At 44.4% G+C, this 27,854-nt stretch overlaps 1 protein-coding gene across 7 annotated transcripts in view; it reads right to left on the bottom strand.

Annotated features, from left to right (window-relative positions):
• Window positions 1–808: 808 nt before the first annotated feature.
• MTUS2 (microtubule associated scaffold protein 2) overlaps window positions 809–27,854 on the bottom strand; it is a 317,361-nt gene continuing 290,315 nt past the window's right edge. For 5 of the 7 annotated variants that reach the window (XM_054057304.1, XM_054057293.1, XM_054057323.1 and 2 more), the window contains 7 exons: window positions 22,873–23,087; window positions 17,684–17,789; window positions 15,890–15,963; window positions 14,221–14,319; window positions 12,760–12,879; window positions 10,022–10,119; window positions 809–6,017 (listed from right to left, as the gene is read on the bottom strand). In XM_054057304.1, the coding sequence (XP_053913279.1) occupies window positions 5,801–6,017; window positions 10,022–10,119; window positions 12,760–12,879; window positions 14,221–14,319; window positions 15,890–15,963; window positions 17,684–17,789; window positions 22,873–23,087 (929 nt within the window). In that variant the 3' untranslated portion in view covers window positions 809–5,800. The remainder of the gene's footprint in view (window positions 6,018–10,021; window positions 10,120–12,759; window positions 12,880–14,220; window positions 14,320–15,889; window positions 15,964–17,683; window positions 17,790–22,872; window positions 23,088–27,854) is intronic. The other 2 variants (XR_008448377.1, XM_054057340.1) reach the window with 2 other exon arrangements.

The following is a 27,854-nucleotide window of genomic DNA, read 5'->3' as shown; positions in this document are numbered from 1 at the left end:
TCCTCTAGTACCAGTTCAGGTATTGGGTGGGACTTCACCAGCCTGAAGTTAGCCTAAAATTTATCCAGGTGGTGGAAATTTTGCTGGCATTGCTTGTCTCAGGAAATTAGGACTGGGTAATGAATGAGGAGTTCTGCTGGTGAGGTTTTCCAGGGTCGGGTCTGCAGAACACTGAAACCACCAGGCAGGAGTCTGTCTGCCCTCTGCAGCCTGCTCGCATGTCATGCGACAGAGGAGGCTGTGGCCTCACCAATGCTGCTTTCCTTTTCTTGCTTGGTCCTGCTGCTTTCCACGGCATCACCTGTGCCGAGCAAGTCAGAGGCGCCATGAAAAATCATCAGACACATTCCAAGGTGGGATTTGCCGAGCCCTCTTTTTAATCCTTGTGGCAAAACCTGAGGAATTCGGTGCTCACATTCAGAGAGCAGGGCAAGGGGAAGGGGTGTTTGCAGCACACAGGCACATTAGAGACCATGTGCGTTTGCTGCTACACCTGAACCACCGGCAGATGTTTGCCTTACTGCATGCTGAAGCATGACACCGTAATAAAAGCATTGCAGACCATGTTCCCTGATCTCCCAAGAGCCCCAGCCGTACAGGAAGGATCCTTAGAAAATGGATCTGTGGAATTTTTGGTCCGATTTATAGCATGGGAACCATAGTCAGGTAATCAGCCAGCCCCGCTGCAAGGAGGCTACGTGGCTGTCTCGCTTCAGTCTTTACCCCTTCAAGGGGGTTCTGTTTTCTTTTCCATTTAGTCTGGTTTCTGTGTGTACAGGCATATGGAAAGCACTGCAGGACACACTGGTTTGTATGCGTCGGCCCATATGTGCACTGGCGCATGTGTTTATTATCAGGAATATATTACACTTATCTGTACATCATAACTGAAATAATACAAACTTTTCCTGTAATCATTAGCCACATAGTAAACGGGACCACAGAACTCCTGCTGCGTGGGAAACTCTACAGAGGCTCCTCAGCGTGTCCATGGGACACAACCACCATCAGTGCAGAGACATAAAATACCTGATTTTGCACTTGATAGTTCTTCCTTTCCTCCCCCACATGCACCACCACCGCAGGTCTTTGCCAGTGTGTATCTGCTGAGATAACCAGACCTCTGTACCAGCAGCTGCACGAGGTGTCTCTACAAGGCTGAATGGTGCTTTCTTACAGAATACTGGCACTTTCCTGCAGCTTTCCCAGCTCTCCGTGCCCCCTCACTCCCTGCTGGCTCTCCTGCCATCCCATGGCTCTTATCCGCTCCTGCTGCTGGTCTCTGAAACCCCTTCAGAGCCACTGCAGGCTGCTTTTATTGCTGCTGCAGCCTTCTGCATTGAATAAAGATTAACCAACTCAAACATATCTGTTTCAAAGACGTAGGGGCAGTAAAACCCAGCTCAGCACTGGCTGCGTTCCCTCTCCTGCAGGCGGCCACCCTACCCTGCAGAACAGTAAAACCATCATGGCAACTGACCATGGCATTCAGGGCATCTCCAGTACCCCAAAAGCAAAAGTTTTCTCTTGCTCATCTTCGAGCTGGGATGGCCAAGGAGCAGGGATTAGAGATGTGATCCTTGCCATCTCTGGGAATGCTAAGCTTACCTTGCATGGACAGAGGTCCCTGGCAAGAGCCGGGGTCATTGGCTTGGCCATGCACTCAAGGGGTTTCCATCTCCCCTTCACACCTACTCTGGCATGCAGAGGCAGGGAGGGGCAGGGCAGAGGAAGAGCAGGAAAAAGGAATGCTCTTTTTGGGGGACAGAAATCCACATTTCTGGGCTTGCACCAGAAGGAACCACCCTTCACACTCCTGCAGGGATGGGTTTCTGGGTCCCTTCTGGTCAGGCAAAACTTCCTGCAGCTTTGCTAGTGATCGGGCAGGCCTCAGAGGCCAAGGAAGAATCCAGTGAGAGGCAGGACTGGGAGGTAAAAGTTAGATGAGAAAGGGATTGGCAATGATACCAAATGATGGTGGCACTGGGATCGGTCCCAGTTTTCCCACCATAAAAGCCCCACTCCCAATTCACTGCTGGAAGCATTTCTTGCATATGAACATAAATCAGCAAAGAGATAAGGAAAGCACCAGAAATAGAGGAAAAGAATGAATATGCTAGAAGAGGACAGGCACAGCCATCTCACCCTGCGCCAGTAATATGCTCTAGTGTTTAGCATGGAAAAGTTTAGATCAGCATCATGGCAACAACTCTGGCTGTATCCTCTCACCCATTTTTACTAAGGATAAAAAGGAGGAACCTAGAAACTGCTGACTGACTGCCTGACTACTCAGCCTGACTGACCTGGTGGCCTATAACAAAGAGAAGGTGTTGGTGGATAAGGGATGAGCAACAGATGTCACCTACCTGGACTTCTGAAAGGCCTTTGATACAGTCCCACACAATGTTCCTCTCTCTAAATCGGAGAGATATGGGTTTGATGGATGGGCTATTCAATAAATAAGGAAATAACTGCATGGCTGTATATAAAGAGTTGCAGGCAAGGGCTCAATGTCCAAATGGAGATTGGTGATGAGTGGTGTCACACTCTGGAGTCTGTACTGGGATCAGTACTGTTTAGTATCTTCCTCAATGACACAGACAGCTGGATTGAATGCACCCTCAGCAAGTTTGCAGATGGCACCAAGCTGAGTGATGTTGACACAGCTGAGGGATGCCATCCAGAGGAACCTCGAAAGGCTAGAGAGGTGGGCTGTGCAAACCTCATGAGGTTCAACAAGGCCAGGTGCAAGGTCCTGCACCAGGCTTGGGGCAATCCCAACCACATATATGGGAATGAAGGGGCTGAGAGCAACCTGGCTGAGAAGGATTTGAGGGTACTGGTGGATGAAAAGCTGGACATAGCCAGCAATGTATGGCCCAGAAAGCCAACCATATCCTGGGCTGCATCAAAAGAAGCATGGCCAGCAGGTTGAGGGAGGTGATTCTGCCCCTCTATTCTGCTCTTGTGAGACCTCATCTGGAATACTGAGTCCAGCTGTGGAGTCCTCAGCAGAGGAAAGACATGGACCTGTTGGAGCAGGTCCAGAGGAGGGCCACAATGATGATCAGAGGGCTGTAAGACCTCTCATATGAAGAAAGGCTGAGAGTTGGGGTTGTTCAGCCTGGAGAAGAGGAGGTTTCAGGTTGACATTATCGCAGCCTTTCAATATATAAAGAGGACCTATAAGAAAGATGAAGAGAAACTTTTTACTGGGTCTTGTGGTGACAGAACAAGGGTTAATGGTTTTAAACTGAAAGATAGTAGATTTAAATTGGACATAAGGAAGAAACATTTTACAGTAAGGGTGGTGAGGCACGGGAATAGGTTGCCCAGAGAAGTTATGGATGTTCCATCCCTCAACTGTTCAAGGTCAGGTTGGATGGAGCTTTGGGCAACCAAAAGCTTAGTGGAAAGTGTCTCTGTCTATGGTGGGGGAGAAGGGTGGGTTGGAACTGGATGATCTTTGAAGATTCCCCAACCCAAACAATTCTGTAATCCTGCGATCTCACTGTATCAGAATTATATGGGCAGACTAAAACATGACAATGCATTAGGTATTGCAGATAGCTGTGCACTTAGCAGTAATGAAAGTGATTAAAATTGTACCTGGCAAGGAGGGGCTTTGTGTGCACATATGTGTTAGGTACCTATCCTACTTTCAGGTTGTACTCGCTGGACACACTAAAATCTAGTACTGCATTTCAACAGTGGTAGTTAGTGTGGTATGATCTATTCTAACAAGATGCTTAATTTAGTCAGAATCACAGTATCATGCAAAAGCTGCTACAAAAATACATTTCCCTAAAAGGAGAAAAAAAATCACCTTTTGTTTTAACGCTGTGAAGCAGGCCACAGGCGCTTTGACGGTGATTGAGGCTGTATCTAAGCCGCAGACTGTGAATCCTGAGTACTTCCCAGGAAAGCTGAAGCACAGTTCCTATCCGAGCAGTACAGCAGAGCTGTGCAATCCCACCTTTGCTCACGCAAGGTGTGCCGGTGCCACCTCACACCCAGGTAGGAGAGCCACCCTCCCTGCAGTGCTCCTGCACCCCAGGGGTTACTGCATGTACCATTTTCCTCTTACTTTGACCCTGGTGCTCAGGGCAGGGATGCACACAGGCTCTTTGCCCCACGCTGGGTAAAAAAGCATCCCACAGTTGTCTTTATTCTTCTAAATTGCACTCAGGGATGCATTTTTCTTGCTAGCAGAGCCCATGAGAGCTCTGCAGCCTGTCCCACCCCAGCCACTCCTCCATCTCACCACCTCCTCGGGTGGGGGTCACCCAAGCCTGGGTGAATTTTTTGCTTCTAGGTAAGGAAGTTAAAGGTAGTTTATCCACTGTTTTCCATGAATCTTAAAAGTGCTCTGTAACTTTGGGTAAGCTTTAGCAATGAGAAGTAATACATAGATATGTGGAAGGAAAGAAATTCTGACCTCATTTGCAGCCATGTAGTCGGTGCCCATGTGGTCTGTTTGGTGTTTCAGATGGGAGGAGGCTTGGCCACTAACAGATGCCTGGCATCTCATACTATTACTGAAAATCTCTTGGCCAGCAAAGAACAAGGATAAACAAATTATTTTCTGCTTCTTGCTCATGGGACTTGAAATAAATCAGAATGGACAGGAACCTACAGCCAGAGATTTGATTGCATTCAAACCAGAAAAAGGTAAGGTAAACTAAGATAAGATCTAACTAGGATTTAAAGACACTAAACACGTTGACCAGTAACCTCTAACAAATTTGCTAAAGTCCTCAGGGAAGTTGTGGCTTCCCCATCCCTGGAGGTGTTCAAGGCCAGGTTGGATGGGGCCTTGGGCAGCCTGATTTAGTGGGATGTCCCTGCCCATGGCAAGGGGGTTGGAACTAGATGATCTTTAAGGTCCCTTCCAACCCAAACTATTCTATGATTCTATAGTTCTATGAGTCTATGATTCTATGATTCTCATCTCTAGCCTATCTCCACTTACAATATCGATGCTAAGAGTCCAAAACAGTGAATGGTATGCGTATCTTGTCTGATGTTCAATGCAAAGGTGATGGTTTCAAAGGCAGTACTGTCTCAGAATTTCAAAGTCGCTGGTGTTCACGTTACATAGAGTACCACTTGGTGGTAATTTGGAAGGCGCTTCTACTTCTGTGTACCTTTCTTTTAGGTTGGGTATAAATATTCCTGGGACGCTAAACAGAAATGCATTTTGTTTCGATACAAGTCTTAGGCACAAGTTAGAAAAATGCTGACTGTAATGAAAATATATCAGCACTAGTAGTATCCAATAATATAAAAAAATGCAATTCAGAACATTTTCAACTACATATATACGTGTGTGCGTCTATATATAGGTATAAAGGTACAATACATACATGTATATAAACACAGACACATATACAGAAATAGTCACAACTAGAACTGTATTTGTAACTATAGAACTGTATTTGTAACAAACCTGAAATACTGCAGCAAAAGTTCATTCTGATGAACTGTTAATATAGTATTTTCCAGCTTCTGGCTCTAACCATAGTTATAACACATCGAACTAAACGGTTTGCTATCCTAACCTTTTGCCATCCTGGCTTTTTCCTATGTTTTTTGCTACCCTAATCAACATGTCAGAACCAAGAGCTCCTATTTGGGGACTATAAGAGCACCCTGCCTAGTATAAAGCTGTGTAGCCACTGAGCATGCTTGCAGCCACAAACCCTGGGTGCCTGTTGATGGTAATACTTCCTTGGATGGTAACATTTAGCAGATTGGAAATACATAAAAGGCAGGGGACCTTCTGCACGCAGGCGCTGAATCATCGCCGCAAGGTTCTGACTTTTGCTGGAGAGGTATCCCCTGATGGGCACTGATAAAGAGAAGTGGGCAATGTGGGTGCAAGTTTCTTGGGGCTTGTGGCATCTCCCTCCTGCAGCTTCCAGAGGAGCTCTTCGTTAGTCCTGCTGAGTCTTTTCTTCTCCTCCACTTCTTTCTCAACATATTCTTGAAGATTAGCGTTCTCCTCTGACAATTGTCTGGAGAGGGAAGCAGGACAACACTTAAAGTGTACCAGTGTGAAGACAGTGGCATTAATGCAGCCAGCACTGCACAAGAGGCAAGGCCAGAGAGGGGCCTGAGCACCTCCCTCCATCCCATCCACCTGCCCCTAGAGCTGCTGAAGCTGGGGCACAGCAATCCCTGGCGCTCTGCACTGCCAGGTGAGAAAGGCATCTCCACAAGTCATCCCTGCCTCCCGATGTCTGACTCTGCCTCCAGATGCGCCCGTGTCTTTGCTTTACACCTCTCTGAGGCAGCTCAGCTGCCAAAGCTTAGATGGGATGTGCCCCAGCCTTCCTCTGTGGCCTCATGCAACTGTCAGCATCATGCACAGCATGCAAAGGTGCCAAGGGCTTTGTGCATTGACCAGGCACTGCAGACACTTTTGAAATGGCCATTGTCCCATAGAGACAACAGAGTAAAAATTTGTAATTCCCAAAAGAAAAAAAATAGCATATTTGTTTCTTTATTTGTATACTTGAAGGCAGAAACAAAAAATGCAAGGTGGTTGGTTTTAAGAGAAACGGGGCAGTGCAAGCAGACTGTGGGATCTGATCAAGGTGTGTTAGCAACACCACAGTCCCAAAAGATGCATGTGGGAACATGTGGCTGCCGCAGCCCCATTACACTTGAGCAGGAGCCAGGTCCTGATGTGATGATCAGCCAGGGGCAGCTCTGGGCAGGTACCTAACCTGATTTACTGGCAACTTAGGATTTTATAGAGATAAAAAGGGAGGCACTTAACCTCCCTGCTAGGTATTTCCAGGGCTCAGCAGCAACTGGGTGTGGATTTTGGATGCACACATGAAATTTTGCACCACTCCTTTTCCGGGTATAGTCTGAAGCCCATAGCAGATGTCATGGACAACTGGTCCACTCTCTTTGTATCATCAAAAGTCTCTGAGAGGGTGGGGTTAATATTTCTGATTTTGTTTAACATTTTACAAGAATTTCAGGGTCTTTTTGGCCTCATTTCCTACAGAAACGGAGCTCAGGTGATCAATAATATGTCTGTTCTTCCCCCACTCCCTGAAGGTTTTGAAGCATGGTGCAGAGTTGAAGGATTAAAAGACACAAGTTGGTAGAAATTTTCAGAAATCTGCTTGCCTGGTAGAAGAGGAAATCCTATTCATGGTCTCATTGGGGAACCAGTTGTGGCATGAACTCACAGTCTAACAGGCATGAGGAAGCCCATGTGGGAGCTCACCCTGAACAAATAACTCTATAGAGGATCTCTTGCTACACATAGACCTACTTTTTCTTTCACAGTCTCTAACAAGACAGGCTACAGGAGCTATACACAAAGCCCCCCTACATTCTTTTCCAGCCAGCATTCGTTGATAATAATAAAAAAAAAAAGCACACCTTCTCTGCCTTTGTGCGGCTCTTAGTGTGTGACTGGCTCGTAAAGCTCATCTGCGTATTGGGAACAGCCCAGTCACACCAGCACAGACCTCAGAACACAGCAAAGGGCTCATCTCCCTCCTCTGCTTGGACAGAAGGTAAGCTCAGCCCCCAGCTCATCAATACATATCAGCCTCTTTTACAATGGAGGCTTAATGCTGCTTCCGAGAGGTATGGTAGGATGTATGGTATCAGTGTCCTCTGAAGCCTCTCATGCAATAGTCTTCACAGCACTAATCCACACTGCAATTTGGGCAGGCTGCTAGATATAAGCATGACCTGCGGGTAAGCAGGGAGATGTTTGAGCAGAGACGAGCCTTGCAGCCAAGTGCCTGCGAACATTTCACACAGTGTGCGTGCTCATTTGAGCCTTGCACTGGGAATTTGCACTGTGTCACCTGATGTGATGTGACTGGACACAGGCAGACACAGGCCAGCTTCACACCACACAGAGACACAGGCAGCTCGCACAGAAACAGCATTGACATCCTCCAGTAAAGCCTCTGCCTTCAGCTCAGCCAACCTGTATTTGCCTGTGCTGCACTATGGGGACAGATGCAGCATTGCTACTTGTAAAAGATACAGACGCCCATTCAGCCCCTCTTCATCGTTCAGGCAGAAGAAGGAAGAGAAGCAATGTAAAAGCAACGTGTCCTCACAAGTTTGTATCTTGAGATATATGCTCCAATTTTAGATCTAACACATTTAGGGAAACCCTTATACCTAGCACTGCAGACTTATGACCAGACGTGTTTCTCTGCCAGCCTCCCAACAATTTAAGCAGTTGTTACAAATCACAGCCATAAAACTACAGAGGTCTGCAGCGTCACGCCAACATCATACAGATGCAGGGCAAGGTGCTTGAGTTGTGCCCGCAACTCATGTTAAAGCCACCTGGGCTCTGCCAGCAGAGACCAGACACACTCTTGGTCATCTTCATCTCTGGGGTGCTGGAAGCTACTACTCCTCAAACATCCCCAGTCCAAAGGACAAAAAAATGCTGGTTGATTTGGAGGGAAAATTCAAGATGCTGGGAAATCAGGTGATTTATTCAAACACTTTGGGAAGTCCCAGCAGGGCCTCTGAGGAGCTCCTGTGTTCAAAGCTGGTGCATGATCTATGTGCAAGGCTCTTCTCTCTTCCTTTGTACCTGTCCTCGGCTATGATTTCAAACATTACCCCTCAGCTCCCCAGTGCCCATGGGACACCCTTCCTGGCCATGCTGCAAAGGCTGACTTTGCTCTGGCTCCCATCCCTTCTGCTCCCTTCTCTCCTCTCGCTGCTGCTGGGCTGCCACAGCCATGCGGGCACTCAAACTGCAGACCGGCAGAAACAGCTCTAATATACATGGTTCCCCAGGAAGGGCAGCTCCCTGAGCTCGTTCAAGCGCGCTTCCCAGGCAATGCTAGTACAACAGAAAACAGCAGTTGGGATGGCAACCGCTGCCACGAAAACATATGCTTTAATAACTCCGTCTCTAAACTGCTGACACTGTCCTTATAGCTCTCCCCAAACTTTTACTGTTGAAAATGACTGTCCTCCACTTTGACTTTCCAGGCTGACCTGAAATTCAGAATTTCTTCCAGAAAGTGTTCTTCAAAACCAACACCTACATTGTTACAGACAAGAAGCAAAGCGCTGTGGCCGGGAGTGGAGGGTGCTATTTACCCAGCTAGAGGCAGGTGGTTGCAATGCAGAGGCCAAGCGCCAAACCAGGTACCTTGGTTGCTGTCACAGAGAGATTGCCACTTCCAGACCACAATTCATCCGGCCCAAAAGCAGGAGTCTCAAACTGGTCCAACGAACCAGACCTTAAAAACTCCTAGTTTTATTCCCCAAGCACAGAAATGCTGTGGATACCCATCTCAGACGTGTGTGTTACAGGAATTTACAATCACATGAAATGAAACATCATTCCCAGCTCAACCTGAATGTTAGTACAAGCAATGCTGCCTTTTAGAAGTATCTACATACCAGAGAGAATTTTTTTGACAGTTGAATTGTTAATAAAGGAGACACTAGAAAAACAAAACCTAAAACTAAATCAGAGATGAAGTGCTGAAGCTTTGAAAAGGCAGCTAAAACTTAAATTGTATTTCAGGCCAGAGGCATCATCTCTGACAACAATGACAGGTAGGAAGCTGGTGTGGTGGGACAAATTCATCTCTAGCATCTCCCTCTGGTACCCCTTCTGCCTGCAGTCTCTTGACTTCCAGCAGACTACAAACTCTCTGGGACAGGGACTGTTCTCTATTTCACCTAACACAAGAAGCCTTGTCACTCTTGTCAGGTTGTGACAAGGGTGCAAACATACAGTGCAGATGAAAAAACTCACCAAAGTGTAAACCCACCAGAGTGTCAGTGGCATCATTAGGTTCTCTCTCTTGAAATTGCCCTATTTCCCATCTTTGTTACCCACTGACTAACAGGTCTTGGAGCACTGACACAGCGATCAAGACACCAATACTCTTTCGGGAGGAAATAAGTTTCTCCCCTTCTGAAATAAGTGTCCACCTTGGGCAGTTAAGATCTGTAGTTTTGTTTCAAGCTCAGACAGATTGCAAATATCAGCACAAACCTTGTTATGATAGTATTTTGCTCAATCCTGGCTCTCAGTTCCTCGTTCTGCTGTTGCAGCATGGTGATTTTTTCTTCCAGTTTTAAATTCTTTTCAGCCTGCAACAAAAGAAGGTTTGTTAAGTCTGAAGGAAGTCCAACACCTGATCCAAGAGGATTTTTTTCTTTATCTTTGTCCCTAGAGCAACTTATAAAATTTGAGAATAGACGGACATGGTCATCTTGACTGCAGCTGAGACTCAGAGATCCGACTCACACAACATCACACAGGTGAAGTGAGGTCATCAGCAGAGCACTGAGCAGAGGCAGAGCTGAACTAGCCCTTGCTTCTAACTGAGGAGGAAGGTCTTAGTCTTGTTCAGCACAAATAAAACATCTTTCTTGGTGGTGTCTCTTCAACTTTCATCCCTTGGGAGTCAGCATTACCAGCTATTGTTCTTGGACAGGCAGCTGGTGGCAGTTGGAGAGCATGGGGATGCCCATCATGGGAAGGATACTGCGGTGTGAGTGGTCGGTCCAGTGATGAGGGAGTGTGATGTGGTATTACGTACATCATCCAGCTCAATTAATCACATTGGACATAAATGCTTGGCGTGCAACCTCTAGGATTATGATTCCCCAGTTATGGGAAGGAAAGAGTTACCCTTCAGGACAGATTACACTCAGCAGTAGCCTTAGACTGCTGCTGCATTCACAGAAGGTGGGCTACCCTTTGGAGACACTTCTCTCCACTGCTGACAGTGTAGGCTTAAATGACAGGCTTAAAGTAGACATTTATCTTTAAACTACATTAAACTTTAAACTACACCTAAGTGAGATAAATTCTATCCCAAAGCATAGGTAGCTTTTCCTCAGGACAGTTCAAGGACAGAGTTTCAGGATGTCAATAACGGTGTATTAAAACACCAGTAAGATGTTTACAGGCATGTATCACAGCCTCATATGCCACTTTTTTTCTGAAGTTTTTATTTGACATACTTTATCACCTTAGTTCTTGCTTTTTCTGCAGTTTGAATTTTGCTGAATTCAACACTTTTGGAAGAAAACAAGATATCAGAGGGTAACCTTATCTCTGTGTGAGCCTAGTTATTGAATTTCTCAGCCTTTTATAAAGAATCAAAATGTTTAGCACTGGAGTTAGCAGTAACTTACACTTAATGGCAGAGGCATCAGTTTCATGAAGGGTTTCCAGTCTATGCAGGTTACCATAAAGGATACTCCTGATTCTCAAGATATTCTGGCCTATCCCAGTATTTTTTGTTAGAGCAGAACAAGAATTCTGGCCCCATTTTGAAATGCTCTGAAAGAGGAGTCAGCATCACTGGCACTTTCTCTGCTCCCTCAGTAGTTTTAATACATAGTAGCAATGCCAGCATGAAGCACTGCGCATTTCCTTCCCTCTCCACTGCAATCCCCACTCTGTACCACTGCTCTCCTGCTGCCTTCATTTCCAGCCTCCTTTTCAGCAGACAAAGAGCCAAGCCAGCCCTTGTTTTTGAAATGCCCTCCTGCTCCCTTATGAGGCATCCAACCTTTCAGAGCATTTGGACATGCCCTGTAGACATTCTGGCACTTAAGGTAGATCTTTAAACAGAAAGCAGTTGTGCCTTTGGACCACAGCAGACCCAGTGTTTTACTGTTATAAAGGGCAGGAGCAGGGCTGTGTGCTCATATGTAATTAATTAGCAAAACCAGCTAAGTGACCAGGAATCATGTAGGCTGTTGGTTTGGGGTTTGTTTTTTTCCTTTTCAGTATAACACTACATTGCATGTTTTGAGATGCTGGCATTACTTCAGCAGCACCGTGTTGGAAGGAGCACAGTTAACAAGCCTCGGTTGTAAAGTGGCACTTTTCTCTACATTCACTTACTCAAGCATCTGTTCAGCAAAATAACCACGAGTTCTTGAATTTCCCCATAAATGGAAACAAATCTTGCTGAATGCTGTGCTGAACCAGCTGTCGCGGCTCCACTTTCAAAGTAGTGCCTCATTCTGCCACTACACTGTAAGTTCACTGTCACTGTAAGTTACGTCTTAAAAAAAACTTTCCAATAAAAATGTAATTGATGGTGAACTGGGGAGTTATTTGTTAAGACCCCCACAAGCAAAGGATGAGAAAACAGTGAAGGCTGCAGAAAAGCATTACTTCAGGGCTGGAGAGAACTTTCCTAGTGTATGCCTTGCTAGGGACTGCTTGCTGAATGTTGCTAATTCATACTTGCTGCTGGGAGCTCCCTAAATGCCCGCATGAGTAGTAGCAAGACACACATGGCTCAGTCTTCCGCTACTTTCCCTCTCCAGCCCTAAATGGCTACTTGACTCCTGTAGGGTTGTATGGTGCCACCTGGAGTACCTGGACCCTGGAGTAACAAAAAGATCTTCCTCCATTCTTCCTACACCACTCACTTCACTGTCTAACTTAACAGGCTAAGCAGGTAAGGCATGAAAAACCAATACAGATCAATGGATGTGTGAGAGAAATCAAGGGTATCATGGGTAGGTGATGTGATAGGAAAAGGTTCCAATTTCTGAGTGAAAGCCTGGGACATGGTATAGCAGAAGCAGCTATGTAGGTTGACAATGGAACAATGCAAAATATAGCCATTTATGAACACCTTTGACTGGGTCTTACCCCAACCACATGTGTTTTCTCACCCCTTTTAAGTTCATCTTCTGTAACCAAACTTTTACTTTATTATCTCCGTGATGTATCCTCTGCAGGAAAAAATGACAACTCACCTGTTTCTCTAGCTCAATAATCTTAATCTCCTGTTGGTGAATCTGATAGTTCTTCATTTCCAGAATATGTTTTAAACTCTTCAGATCTTTTTCTAAGTGCAGATAGGGAGCTTGTACCATCTAGGAAACACACCAGTGATTTGGATATCTGTCAGCCATAAACGCATCTTTAGCCACAAGATAAAATTTCCTCAATGTACCCAGTGGTTTAGGAGTCTCAGTGATGCGAAAACCATCAGGACTCAGACCTCCCCCCCCGATATGAACCCTGATATCTCTCCTAGAACATCCCTTTGGTTGCATAGTCAACAGTACTTTTCTTTTGACCAGTCTCATGGCTAGACGGATAGGATGCCAAGTTGCTCAGCAGCCTCATTCCTATTGATATCTTGGGAACTGCATGAGTTGTTTTATGATTGTGTAACGGATTTTGTCTTGGTAAAAGTATGAACATGAAACTGAGGAAACTGGGCAAGGATGTTGGAGGTGAAAACTACGGTGTTCTGCCTTGCCTACACGACTGCATCACGGTGCCTGTTACAAAGATCAGATCTGGTAGGAAAAAGTTCCTTCTCTTCTCAAGAACTTCAAATGCAGGGGATATTAGGGTTCAACCCATGGGCAAAAGATGTCCTCTGAATCATACTGATGAAATATTGTCTCTGGCTTCAGCTGTTCTGTGTTTCTCCCAGAGTAATTCCATCCAGTGAGCTGCCTGGCAGTACTTGGCATTAACATCACTGTGACACAGCAGAATTTGTCCTTTCATGTAAATTAAATACTGTGGTAGAAGTGGAGAGGGACTGATGCTACCTGTTTCCCATGGCCAAGCCTGTTTCTGACATTTCTGCTTCTTTCCTAAAGAGTTGTCTTGCTTAAAAACTCACTGAGCCTCTTTGCTCACCCCACTATTTTCACTGACTGCCCTCTCTGTCATGTTTATACAGCTATCCATCGGGTTGTGCTGTGAACACCCTGAAATGCTCAAAGTTAAAAGAAAACCCTTTTAGGAGGGTCATTTCAGGGTTACTTCTTTTCAGATAAATAATTGCAGTAAATAAACAGCATGACCACAATAGACAGCAGCGGAATAAATATTTCATATGAGAGGACCGTCCCATGCAAGTCCAGCAAAAATGAGATAATACAGAGGATGTCAAAGAATTTGGTTTAGAAGACACAAAAAAAAATAAGAAGCCTACATGTGAAAAGACAAAAAGTAAAGAGGAAGAAAGGAAAGAAAAGTAGACAGCAATAAGGATGTAATAGATGGAATGATGGACCTAGGCTAAGATTTCTGACTCTTCCTCGCAGCTCAGGATTTGGGGTCTCAGTTAGACCTGCCCCCTAGTCCCTGGGGTAAGGATCTCATTGCTATCCACTGAATCCTGTGATATGTGTCATACTTAGAAACATGTATTTTGATATCTTGATGACTCTATAGTTATAGCTGCCATCTACCTTTAGTTGTTCTTCAGTGGTTTTCTTCAGAGCCTCTTCAAATCGATCTGCTTTGGCCTTAAGAGATTGGTTCTGGAAGGTGAGGGTGTCTATCTGGTCCTGGAGAGAAGACACCAATTGTGTTACCACCCCTCTTACATTCATACAAGTCAACCTGCACCGTGAAACCACTAGGATATCTGAACGAGGCTTAGAAACCCTGGCAAAGTGATATTTTTTACCTAAGGCCACTTGAACACACAGAGGGGATTTGATAACCCAATGCCTCAGGGAGTCCTGAAATCCCTGCAATGCCTGTGGCTGACTGACACTGACTTTATGAAATGTCTTTGATAGTAAATCACCCCATCTTATTGGGTGAGAGCAAGCATGTCCTTCCTTGAAAAAGCTGGCATTTATATTACAGAGAACGTTTGCGTGATCTCCGGAGTCTGAATGAGGCTGTAGATATGCCATCCCTGCTTCCTTCACCCTAGGTAACATGGTAACATGCAACAATGAGTTAGTGGTGCAGACTTTAAATGATTATTGTTTCATCTCAGAGCTACACACAGGAATAACGTGTTACTTCAAGCAATCATATTTCTGTTACCATCAAAGGCATTCCTGTTACCTGTCTATATAAAACATCCATAAAAGTCAGAGTAGCTGTGAAACTAGTATTCTTATCTTTCATACAGGTAATTTCTTGGCAGCAACATTAAATAAGTGCTTATTGCAAAACTGCTGACATGCCTTGAACTGTCACAGCTGCATGAGGAAGGCAGTGACAGTTGGTGTGTGCAACAGTATGTGCTAGTCAGGGGTTTTAAAAGTTGTAATTCATCTCTGTCTACAAAATCAAACAGAGTTTGAATTATTTGCTGTTGGTATCTTTACTTGTTCACACAAGAATTTCCAAACCTAGTATGAATCACAGGGGCATGTTTCTGTCCTCCCCTCCTATGGATTTCTTCGTCTAGAGAGTGAAAACAGCACGGAGTTATTAGAAAGACTGAAAAAAACATGATGATCTTGAGCTTGGTGTTAAATAGTGCGATGTGGGAGCTACGATGGGCAGGTCTTGCCCTGGCTGGCCATAGCCTGGCAACACAGCAGAACTAGCCCTGGGGCATCCCTTTTCAGGGACCACATTGCCTTTTGGTGGAAATGGAGATGTCTACACCTCAGGACCAGCTTCCCTGCATTTAGACTGAGAGGAAGAGTTTAAAACACAGGCACGGGGCCAGGCAAGGAGAGGTCCATGTTTCTGAGCCTCGAGGATGTCTGCTGGAGGGTACCATGTAGCCAAGGTAATGCTCATAGCTGCTGCAGGTGCCAGAGCTCTCCACACCATGTAGGGAAGAGCTCGACTTTGCCTCTTGTGCTGGGCCGGCAGGCAGCTGGGTCAAAAGGACATTGCTTTGCTTTGTCCAGCTGACTTTTCCTCCCTTTAGGTTTGCCCTCTCTCCTCCTCCAGATAGTCAGTATTTTGCTGAACCAGCCAAGGGGGAGGGAAACCTGAGGGAGCACCTATGCTGTTAGATCCAGTGTGGACAGGAGAAGGACAAGAAGTGCTATAGCTGGTAAGAAGAAAAGGCCTGATGTACTGGCAGCTGGCAAGAGGGCTGGGGATGCCCAATCAGCTGCTCCACAACATCGTTACAGGGGAAATAATGAAACTGCTAACCTGGAGTGACAGCCGCAGTTTTTCAAAATTCTCTTCTAATTGCGCCTTTTCCAGTTTGTGAGCAGCATTCAGGTCTGGGGAGGACAAAGAGACATGGCATTGCTAAGCAAAGTCCAGCAAACCAGTGTCTGAGAGTACAGACATCAGGAGCAAAGCGCAACTCAGGATGCACTTTTATGGCACAGAGGTTGAGTAGGAAACTGGTAGCAATATACTCTGTGACCTTGGGTAAATTGTTTTGAGGATCAAGATTTCATGAATTTTCACTGGCTGCAGGTACATGTATTTCTACATGACCAGCTTCTGATTTTTCAGAACTGCTCAGAATTCCCAGCTCCTGAGGCAGCTGATCCGAAAAGGTTCAGTCTGACAAGTGGTCATTTAGCAGTTCAGAATGAGCATCCCCAAATCAAAGATTTTTATATTAAATGTATTTAAAAACTTGGGTTGCAATTTCTTTAGGGAGCTTGAGAGGTGACCAGCAACTCCGGTGCAAAAATGCAAATGGCAGTGCTTTTCCAGCAGTTGTGGCAGATGACCTGTGACGTTTATTCTATTAGTTAGACTGACAGAGGCCGAAGACAGGAAATGTCCTCTATTTATATTACATGATTAAAGGTTTCACTACTAGAACAACTCACTCAGGACTTAATAATAACCAAAAGTTATTGTGTCTTTGCCCCCCGTCCCATGTGGTTCTGCCCTCTAACCACTGCTTACTCACCACAATAACAGCAGTGACAGTACTAACAGCCTAGTGTCCTGTACAGTGCACCAGACAGCAGCTGCTGCAATGCCTTCTCTATGCACAGGAGGGCATTTCATGCGTGCACCAGAAGCAGGGATCATAAACATTTGCCATCTCAATAAAACACAGCCAAGTTTTATAATAAGAAAATACTAACAAAAATGGACAGAAAAAAACCATCCTCAAGCAGGGAACAGATCTTATTTTTATTTTCAAAATTGTATATGTTCATTTAAAAAATGTATGCTAGATACCAGGAGAGGAGAACAGATTATTCTCAGCTCATGTTATGCTCTGGACTGTGTCTCCGATTGACACAGTGCAGAACTAAGCAATGTGGCTCAGTTTGAGAAGAGTTGTGGGAAAACTTACCAGAGCTATTTAAAAATGAGACCCTTGTGGTTACGTGTAAAAAAATATTGAGGGAGATTGTACAGATAACTGTTAAATGTCAGTTAAAACAAAGATACGTGTTTTGATAATGAACAGAAGTTCATTAGGAAAGGACTAGGGAGGAAGCTGCTCTGCCTGCAGCATCTAATCCCATGGAAAAACTGTAACACAAAATAGAGATAATAGCGCTGATTTACACCAGCATGTAGCTTTGGTCTTCTCAGCATGGGCAGATGCTCGCTACTGAAAATGATGTGTCTTGTTTTTAGAAGCAGTGTAGGCATTTAAAAACCTAAAATCAGAGATGTTTAATGAGTTCTACCTTCCTAGGATTAGGCTCTTGAGAAAAGTAAGTGTAAAGTGTGGTGGAATTTAGACTCTATGTTCAGCAACCCATAAAGAAAACATTATCTTCAGTCCAAAGACCCCTCAAGTAGTCTCAGGTCCAAGTTAGATGCTGTACACACTGCACACAGCTCTCCTTCACTCCTAGCATTACTATGGTGGAGCACCCCATGTGAAAGCACTAGGGCAACACAAATTTTCTGTATTATTTGCTCTGTAGGAAGGAAATCCAGGCTCACACAATCTCACAACAGTGCTAACTCCTGCTCTGGAATAGCCCTGTAGCCATCGGGTTGTCTCTGGCTTACCTTTAATCTTGCAGTCATTCTCATCCTGCAGTTCTGTAATGGTGACTATGTGGTTATTTTCTAACTGTAACACTGCAGCTTCGTGTACAGCTTTGATATCTTCCACCTGTTGCAACGACAATGAATGGAGACACAGGCTCACAATTAGACATGCTGTGGCACACTGACAAGCTGCTGCTAGACAGCTCCAGTGAGCTGGAAAAAGTAAAGGGATCTACTGAGCATTACACTTCCAGCACCTGAGCCGGTTTTATTCATTATGAAACAGGCATGTTGATGCCTTGAGTCATAGTATATAGTCACTGCTGACAGTACTGTTATTTTTTAAACTTAATGGTGATAAAAGAGGTACATAAGAAAGCAAAAGGCCAAAAAGCCCCCAAGTGAAGAAGCCATTTATGAAGTGTTCAGAAATCTTAACATTCCATTAATCTAAATTATATCAATGCCGCGACTCCTTCCGATGGTCAGATAAACATGCACAGTTCTGAGCCACTCTGGTTTTTGTCTTCATGGCACTTTGCTGCGATGATTTTTATTGTAATATCTTGAATTAACTTCCATGGAAAGTGCCAATGAATTATTCATAGTTGTAAAATATTTATTTCAATTGAAATTATTATCAGTGGGTATGTAAAATGAATTGCAATCTATCACACTTTTACTTGAGAGAGTATCCAACACAGTTGTCAGTAACCAAATTCCTATCTTCTCTTGATTAATGTATTTTCAGTCCACATCCAATAAGCTGATGAAAGATATGACAGCATCTCTTTCAGTGCAGACGCAAGAGTTTTCAGGTTGTGTGGAAGTAAGCAAGATGACAGCAAAGCCAGAAAACTTTTTCCCAGTATCGCACTGAAGACAGAAAGAGGTCCTTCTGCTGCAAAATGCACCACACAGCCATCATGGGAGCAGAGGAAGCAGTTAGAAGTGGGCTGTGGGCAGCCTGTGTTCCAAACCCGATGGGTCTGGGACCCCTTCAGTATGTTGTTTGTTACTAGACTGGGCTAACAGCAAAGTGAGATCCCTAATGATGGTGTTTTGATATGCATCATTAAAGAAAATACACTGAGAAGTTGTGATCAAGGTTAAGTCAGTGGTCCCGAGCAGTTTCTGAATGCAATGCGTCAATTTGCTTTTCTGGGTTTTGTAATCACGCTGATCTTATTCTCTACGTTTAACACATCATCTGTGATATCTGGCAAAGCAGAGGATCAAACTATTTTACTTTTACAATGAAACAGCTGTTCACTGCAGAGTGGCTTGACTTTAAACAGCTTTTTCCCCCACTGTTATGTTATATAATAGTAGAAAGTTACAGCAGCTGAGCATGTCTTGACTGGAATAAATGTTATTTTACTGCATCGAACTGTCAAACATGTGTTAGATCGCCTAACAGAAGCAAAACATATGTGCTAGATTACCCAACGGCATGCTTTTAGAATGAAAGACAGGCATTTAACATGGAACTTAAAATTATCCAAACTCATTATCATGGTATGTGGGAGACAATTCAGTGGTAAAAAACTGTTTGCTAAAGAGTGGGGTCTCAGCCTGCTGATCCATTGCATGAAAGAGCAGGGAAAGGGAGGGCAGGTGACTCAATGGGCTACTATTAGGACAGGGACTATCACTTGACTTCTCCCAGAGCACAATATTCTTATATATGATGTCTGTGCACTGAAACCTCATGAACATTGCTATGTCTTTACCGTGCCCTTGTTTAAGTCTTTATTCATACTTTAATTGCTTCTCAGCTGAGTAGCACCCCATAGGAATTATTATGCCTAACTCCAATGTCTTCAGAAGGTGAAAGGGTCTCCTTTTGCTGCCTGCATCCTTGGCAGGTTATTTATCAATAAAGCCAATTAAATGCATTCCAAATGGTCTGCAGGGATATTTTATCCTTTGTGTGTTTCATATCCACATCCCAAGTGACTCTTCTTAATCTTCCAGTGTGACCTCCTGCCTACAGTTTTTCATAGCACTGGGAAGCAAATCTCTGGGATGCTAATTCCAACTTCACCACTAATTTACTCTATAGGTTTGATCAACTCACTTAACCTGTCTAATGGTTAATTCTGGCTATAAAAAGAAGCCCAGGTGGGATTTTTAAGGTTTGTAAAGTAAAATCAAGAGGAGGCTCTAGTGGAAGAAGTTCAATAAATTGGTGGACAAAACAGCTTGAGCTGAGCAACTCAACTGAGAAACACTGGCAGGCCGGGATCACAGTCTTTACCTTGCAACTTCCTTAGCTGCAAGGAGACATGGGAAATATTGAGATGCATTGACACACATGATCGGTTTTTGAGGAATTTGGGTCTCATGATCTGCTATGCTGAAAGAGCTGCCTCACCTCCTCAGACAGCTGAGCCTCCAAAACCTGACAGCTGTGTATCCAAAGAAACATCAGCTACCTGACACTAAACTAAACAGTGACTACAGCAAAGCAGCGTGGAAGACTATGTTGTAACCGAAAACCATGGAAGCGGGATGACTAACTTCCAAATTAGATGTGTGGATATAGAAACAATTGCAGATCCACAGTTAAAAGGATTCTGCTGTTGTTATTGTCTTCATGAACACAAGATCAAACTTCCCCATGCACACGGACAAGTCAAGGACAAGGCTTTTCTCATGTCCAGTGAAAAAGCTCTTTCACTCGTGTGTTAGCTGGCTGGCAGCAGTGCCAGCTCAGCAGCATCAAAGCTGAATGACTCCGATCCCTTGAGTACGTTTGCTCGTTTTGGCATGCTCTGAGCTGGGCACTTCTTCTCCTCTCAGCAGGGGAAAGAAGAAACAGAAGATTACAAAGCCTTTGGGTCAGCAGCTGTTAGGGATCCTTATTCCTCATGCACCTTGGTTCCTAGGCTAACAAAGTTCTCCATTTCCTTGGACAAGAAACATTGCTGCTGAGCAGTTTTCCAGCTTGGCTTGTGAGTCTTTTCCATTCCAGGAGCACTCAACACAGGAAAAACTGCTAAACTCATCATGAGATGCTAACAGAACCACAGACTGAAGAGATGAGCTTAAACTCAGATACTAGGGTCACAGCAACACTTCCAAAGCAACGGAGAGAAAGGTTTGTGTTATTTTCATTAATTCAAGCAATAAAGAGCTCTGGAGTGAATCAAAGGGCTGGAGAAGAGAACTATTTGCCCCACAGAAAGAAAAATGTGTTTCCATTCTTTCTGTGTGGTGATGAATAGAACAGATGAGAACGTGAGAAAAATAAGTATACTTGTAGTCAAGTCCTACAGTGAACTATGTCAACCTTTCTTGCACTGATCAGCTTAAGGGGAAAAACCCTACCTTCTGTTCTGGTGGTCCTGCAAGCTTGCAGAAACACTTCAAAGAATAGCAGAGATAAGCCATAAACTATCCCAGCAAAAAATTAACTCGGGGAACAAATTTCTTTCCAAATGCTAATGCCTGGTGATCCAGAAGAGGCAAGGCTTGCAGCTACAGCTAACATCTTCTACCAGGAAAACTGGCACACTGACACAGCAAAAACAAAAAAAAAAAAGCTAAGGCTTTTGGGAACACCTCCTTCATATCAGAAATAAATCTAACACCGGCCAGCTGTGACACGAGTGACCTGAAAGCGTCACCATCTTGGGTTTTATTTGCACTTGTATCCCAGGAATTTTTACAGCACATCAAGCATAGTCAGTAAGTGATGCCACTTCTCTTTTTACAAATAACTGACCTTAAAGACAATGGGCTGCTGTCTCTGCTGTGCTGTGTTGGTGCTCTCCTCTCCCGTGAGCTCACTGCATGATAGCCCCTTTCCCTCTTTCCTGGAGGTGCTTCAGCTATGGGTGCACAGTGCTGCACCTGCATTTAGCTTTTTAATGATCTAAATTAGCTCAGACACAGGCTTTGCTGATGGGGTTGGTTTGCTTCTGAGCCCAGCTAGTGCTAGTCCTTGGGAACTGCACGGAGCATGCCTGGATGCTGCACCCCACTGCAGCACCTGCTGTCAGCCCTCTCCCTGGGCAAGGAGCAGCAGTGCTGGAACCTTGGCCACAGCCTCCTGCTTCAGGCAGTAGCCCCAGAATGCACACTGGAGATATCCTGTGATATAGAGCACACAAAGATAAACCTTTCTCTGCAGCCTCTAGTCACATCCACCCATCTCACAGACCACATCTGCACTGCACTGCTGCTGCCAATTTACATTGCCTCAGAGAGCGAAAAATTCACCCTCCACCACCTCCAGCCTCTCTGGGCATTGGCAAAATCCCCAGGTTGGACAGAACAAAGCTGACAAACAGAAGGCTGTTGGCTGGGCTCACATTTTGCAGTGACTGGCCCTTGTGCTGCATCAGCTGCCTGGGTGGCACACCCATAGCAGTGCAGGCTGCGGCATGTCAAAGCCTGATGGCACAGACTGCAGAGTACACCTAAGTGCAGCAGATACCTGTGTGAGAAAAGTCCTCACAAACTGCCCTGGTGGGCAATGGGTAAGAGTTGCAGCTGGAAAAGTCAGAACTGTAACTGCTGCTCACTGAACGCAAAATGAGTAAAGGCATTATTGTCACAATCCAGGGTAGGATGTTCTGCCACCATGTGAGAGGTGCCCACAGGTGTGTTACAGTGTTTGTTCACTCCAGCTTTTAAAACCAAGACTAAAGCAGCTGCTTGTGAGAGTATTCCTTCCTATACACAGAAAGGAAAGCAAGGAGAAACCCTTGGGATATACAATCTAAGAGATTAGACTGAATGGCGGAGCAGAAATCAGGGAGCCTGGAGCGTATCACCTGCTTGATGCTTAGCACTATTGCTGCATTGTACCATCCCTTAACTAGCATTGCAAATAACGGTGGGCAGAGATACGCTTACTTGTGTTGAGCAGAGTCTTGTTCAACTCCTGGTTTCATATAAATTGACTACAATAAGTGGGTTAGGAAGCAAGCATGCATGGGGAGTAAGTTAGTCTTAATATTAGTGTTATAAAACATTTGGAAGCATATGAAGACAAGACATGGTAATAAAATGTGCTACTATGTAGAAATATCAATAGGAATAACAGAGAGGAATGTAGTAAAGGTAGCTGGGAATATATTTTTTCCAGTCATCAATTTGTTATCAGTGCCTTCATGCTGAAGTGTTCAATATATTGCATTTCATTACCTGAATCCATGCAGTACTGGCATGGTCAAAGCTATCAGGCAGAGACTGACCTGATCCTGATGCTGCGATTTGACTTGCTCCAGCTGCAACCTGTGCTGCTCCTGCAGGCTCTCCTTTTTGGTGTTGTACTCCTCCTGCAGCCACTGCTCCACCATCTGCAGATCCTCCTGCTGCTTCTTGTGAAGCTCCTTCACCTCCTTCTCAAAGCACCTCTCCAGCTCCTCCTTCTCACTCTGGAGTTGCTTCCATTTTGCTGCGTTGAGTGCTGTGGAGGCAAGACCACGCAGTCAAGTTCTGAACTCCTCAGGAGCATACAGTGGCATCAGACCTGTTTGTAGAGCACTGAGCATAATGGTTCTTGGCAGCTCTGGGGCTCCATGAATCCTGGACATCAACAAGCTCTTGCTGTCACTTCTTTCTCTGTCCTGCTTGTTCACACACCCATCCCCTATCCCCTCCGCATTTGTGTAAATAGAGGCACTGGCAGAGTATGCAAAAGCCCATACAAAACTGGGATCTGATGAAGTATAATAATAAAAATAATAACAATAAAGCAGGGAACTCCATGGACGTGCAGGGTGACTGGATGTCCCTTCTTGGCCAGCACAGTCTTGGACCCACAATTTGGGTCTTCGGGGCTTTTAGTTTGACTTGCGTATAAGAAACAGCTTGTGAGAAATCACTTGACACAAAGCCTTTCAGCTGGGTTACAAGATTTTTCTTACCTCCTTCACTCAAACCCCAGTCTTTGCTAAATCCTCGCTTCCAGTGATGTGCTAGTAAGGCAGAAGTTGTCTGGGTTTTTGAGGCACATCCAATGCATATGTTATGCACGGGGTGTGATTGACCACTTGGCCAGGTGAAGGAGATGCATCTCATACAGCTGTTTTCCAGCTGTTAGAAGCTGCTCACCCTTTAAACCTGTCTTTCACACTAGCTCCACTGAGGACCTCTTGAATACATTAATGCATACTCACTTAAAATAGTCTTATATTCAAACCACTGTCTTGTGTGTTTCATGGAATCAGAGAGTGCAAATGAAAGGCTAGTTCTGAAAGCAACTGGAAAACACGACATTTCTACTCCTGTGAACTAACCCAGTGACCATTCACAACTATGACTACAATTAGTTTCAGGCAGTGCAACTCCAGCAGTTCTATCAAGTCAAGGATATTCAGATTATTTCCCTATTTGGTTCCTCACCTATATTGTGCCCTGGGTCCCAGGACAGCAATGTCATGAACACCATGTCCTCAGCCTTTTGTTTTGCTAAAGAATGATTGCAATCAATCCAGATACTGAAGACCTCATGCAAGTTGGACAAGGTCAACCGCACCTCATTTAAAGAGCAAGTTTGCTCACTTGCTAAGATCTAACACGTAAGAAGTGATTAAAGTCATCATCACCATAACATTTAGAACAATATTAGAGAAGAAATGTGCTTTTAATGGCACTGCTATAACTTCTTTCTGATTTAGATCCACAGCTGGTTTAGAAAAATTATCGCCTTTTAAATATACCATTTGTATTATGCATTCAATCCTCCTTTTGCTTTTCAAAATGCACGTGCCATGCACAGACCTGTATGATGCTGTAAAACAGGGAACCAGAAGCAGTTGTTTCCCTGGACAGACAACTTCTGAATGTTTCAAAACCACATTTATCCCACATTTAACCACATATATGACTGCATATTTGCTCAATATCTGGCAACTGCTCAATCTGTCACCATCCCCATGTTTTCCTGTGTCTTTCTACTATGGTATCAGACTGTGTTTTTTTTTTCAGGATAGTGACAATTCATCAAAGTTACCTACTGCTATGACCACAGCCCATGTTAGCCCAAGGTAGTTTGGGCACCCAAGCTAACCATCCCCTTCCTCACATAGGTGTTTTTCACCCTCTTTAAAGCTCTGCTTCCACACTTACTGGACACCAATATCCAGACTTGCTTAGTTTGTCCAGACAGATACCATTACTGGGGTCCTGATGTTTTCTGGAGCACTAAGTGCCCCTTTCAAGCTCTCTGCTCCTTACAAAAAGAAAGAAATCTTGAACCAGTGAGCTTAAAACCACCGTAGCACCTCACAGAAAGCTTTTCCACATGTCTCATACCCAAAAAGGAAAGCATCATTTATTTGGTCATTAGCTGAAATGTCTTATCTTCTCAAAATCTGAATTACAGCTCTGAACCCTCTCCCTCACTTTTTGCTTTTTTGTTTTCTTTGGCATGCAAAGCAATCCTAGAGCTGGAGGACAAGCAGTAACACTTGCAGCTCTATGTTCAGTAGAATTCAAACTTACTCAAGCTTTAAATTGGAGCTGTAATGAACCCTGTCTCTCTCTCCAGCCTCTCTAATGAGATTAACCACCACACAAGGAGGGCTGAACAATGAAATTACATGCTCTAACCAAAAGAAAGTCCATCTGAAACACTTTCTGTAATCTGAAACACAAAACTATTCACATCTTGCAAATCATCCCTGATGCAGGTGCAAAATGGACGGAGGAAGAAAGTACGGAAGTAGTGTCTACATGGCACACTCCACACCCTGCCCCCCACCAAAATGCTATTGGAGGCAGAAAATGAGGCCATTGCCCAGGAAATTTGCTCTGTACTGAATATCAAATACCTCTAACAAGAAGGAGTGTTCCCTGCTACAGTCTCCCAGACTGAGACAAATGAGGCCAAGGACTGAAGTGATGAGGAGAGACGGAATGTTTTCTTAGGGAGATGGACCTTTGGTTCTGGCTTTACTGGGACAAGAGTAGCAGAAAGTGACATTCATGCAGCCCCGTACAAGGTCTGTGGATTCCTTACGCGGCTGGGGAGCAGGAACCAGTGTGGGAGAGCCTGCCTTGCTGGAGCCAGCCGTGGGTTCAGCAGGTGGTTCTGGTGGACCAGGCTGAACTGCCTCCAGTATGGCCCTGACAACAGATGCCTGAACAGAAGACCCACTAATGTTGCTGGAAAACAGTGAATTTTGCTTTCAGACATCAGGATATGCATACTATAAAGTGAGCTCCTCTTGCAGAAAAAAAAATAAGAAGAATCACTAAGAAAAGTCACATAACAGTATTACTGACATAGAACAAGACAGAGCGCAGCTGCTATTAGCTCCTATTGAGAAAAGTTAACACCCTGGTTTTATTTTGCCTTCTCTGTAGGTATTTCAGTAGCTGCTTACAGGCTGGAAAGGACTCTGACATCACATGGCATTTCCGGAGATGACAGCATGCTGGGTTGAATGACAGTGGCTGCCACTGCTTCCCTGCTCCCCAGGCATCAAGTGGTTTCTACAGTGCACAACAGAGGAGCAAAACCCCATTTCAGGCTGGGCTGAGAAGATGAGGGAAAGGGAGACGTCACTGTTGGACTGATCCTCCTGCACAAACCCAACCTGAAATACTGCCCAGTCTCCCCAGCCCTGGCACTTTCCACTCTGGGGGGCAATTTCTGTGGAAATTGGGGGGCTGGCATCATGTGGCTGCAGAGACTGTCTGCTTCTGACATAAGAAATGGGCTCTTCGCCCAAAAGTGATGGCAAAGCATGCAGACTCTACTCTTCCTCCTGACCCTTGGTCACAGATTCACAGATAAATCACAGCAACCTCACTCAAGTTAAGGGTCCTCTGACTGTGGAACATACCCAGGAGGAGGTGGCACATGGACTTCAGCTTTCAAACTCTCGTGAACACAAATAAGACAAATTTTAAACTTGACATATGATTGTCTTCCATTCATCTAGGTTTTTATGCATCTCCATACCTCCTCTCAACTCACTTCACACATAATTTGTCTGACAGCAAAGGAGCAGGTAATTCTGACATTTAATGTGGATTAGTTTGAAGTGAAATAGCTTGTGTTCAAACCCTCTTTATTACAGGAGTCTCAGTGTTGCAGCTGAAAAGTGTTTATATTTATAAGTAAAATACATGAGGAAATCTTATTGCATCAAACAACAAGTCAGACAGCACTTGTAGAGACCACACGCCTCTTCAGGGCTCAGAAGGGAGAAGCACTTTCCTATTTCACTGCTTGCTGGTTTCAGATGGGATGCGATACTTCATAGCATTGCTGGGAGTGAAGGTGGACAGCGTCACCCAAACCTAAACATTTTGCCTGTCTCCAGAAGGGTGCAGGTCTCTCTAGGCTGTTTAACACATGCTCCACCGCAGCTATTGCTTCAGCAGTGGTTTTATGTACCTAAAGAAATTTCTTTAAAAATACATTCTGACTTTTCTGAACAGTGGGTTATATTTCATAGTTTTATTGCTTATATAGCAGAATCCTGCAGCTTCTTTTGAAGCTGGGAAAGCCTGTGCACTTTCAAAACCAAGCACATTCAGCCTCACAATTCTGAGTTAACACTATTGCCTGAACAACTAAACATAGGACACTCTGCCTGTATGAGCCCTAACTAGTCCATTCTTGTTTTACTACTACATCCAGGCACTTGCATGGTGAATTTACACGTGTTAAATCAGGAATTTCTGACCAACACCCATGCTGTTTAATGGGACTGGCTATTTTTAAATTAATGAGAGAATACTTATCAATTTGACTAAGAGTATCCAGAACTATAAATTGTTTGTAGTCAAAATAATATGCTCTGTAGATTTTCCATAAATTTCTTCATAGAATCACCTATGATCGCTGTTGTCCAAAAAAAAAATGACTGTTTCATTCTTTATTTGTATAAAGTTTGGCAGAATATATACAACATTGTATAAGATACAGAATCATCTGATATTGACACCAAAATAATGCTCCTATAGCACACGGGGGCTGCATGTCTCCAGTAGCACCCTCAGCCCTAGCCTGCATTGCTTTAGAGACAGCAAAGAACTGCACTAATGAGGACCACCCTCACACATGTGGTATTTGCTGCTTCACCTTGTCCACAGATTTAAAACACTGGTTGTTTCACAAGTTTTAATTTTGTGTTTTTCTTCCAAAGGAAAACAGACAGTCCAGCAGTTTTTCACTTACACTGAAAAACATACTCATTCACCTTTCATATATATGAAT

This window comes from Cuculus canorus, chromosome 1 (assembly GCF_017976375.1).
Source record: "Cuculus canorus isolate bCucCan1 chromosome 1, bCucCan1.pri, whole genome shotgun sequence".
Lineage (NCBI taxonomy): Eukaryota > Metazoa > Chordata > Aves > Cuculiformes > Cuculidae > Cuculus > Cuculus canorus.
Note: the sequence above shows the minus strand (reverse complement) of the source record. Positions and strands in the feature narration are given on the sequence as shown.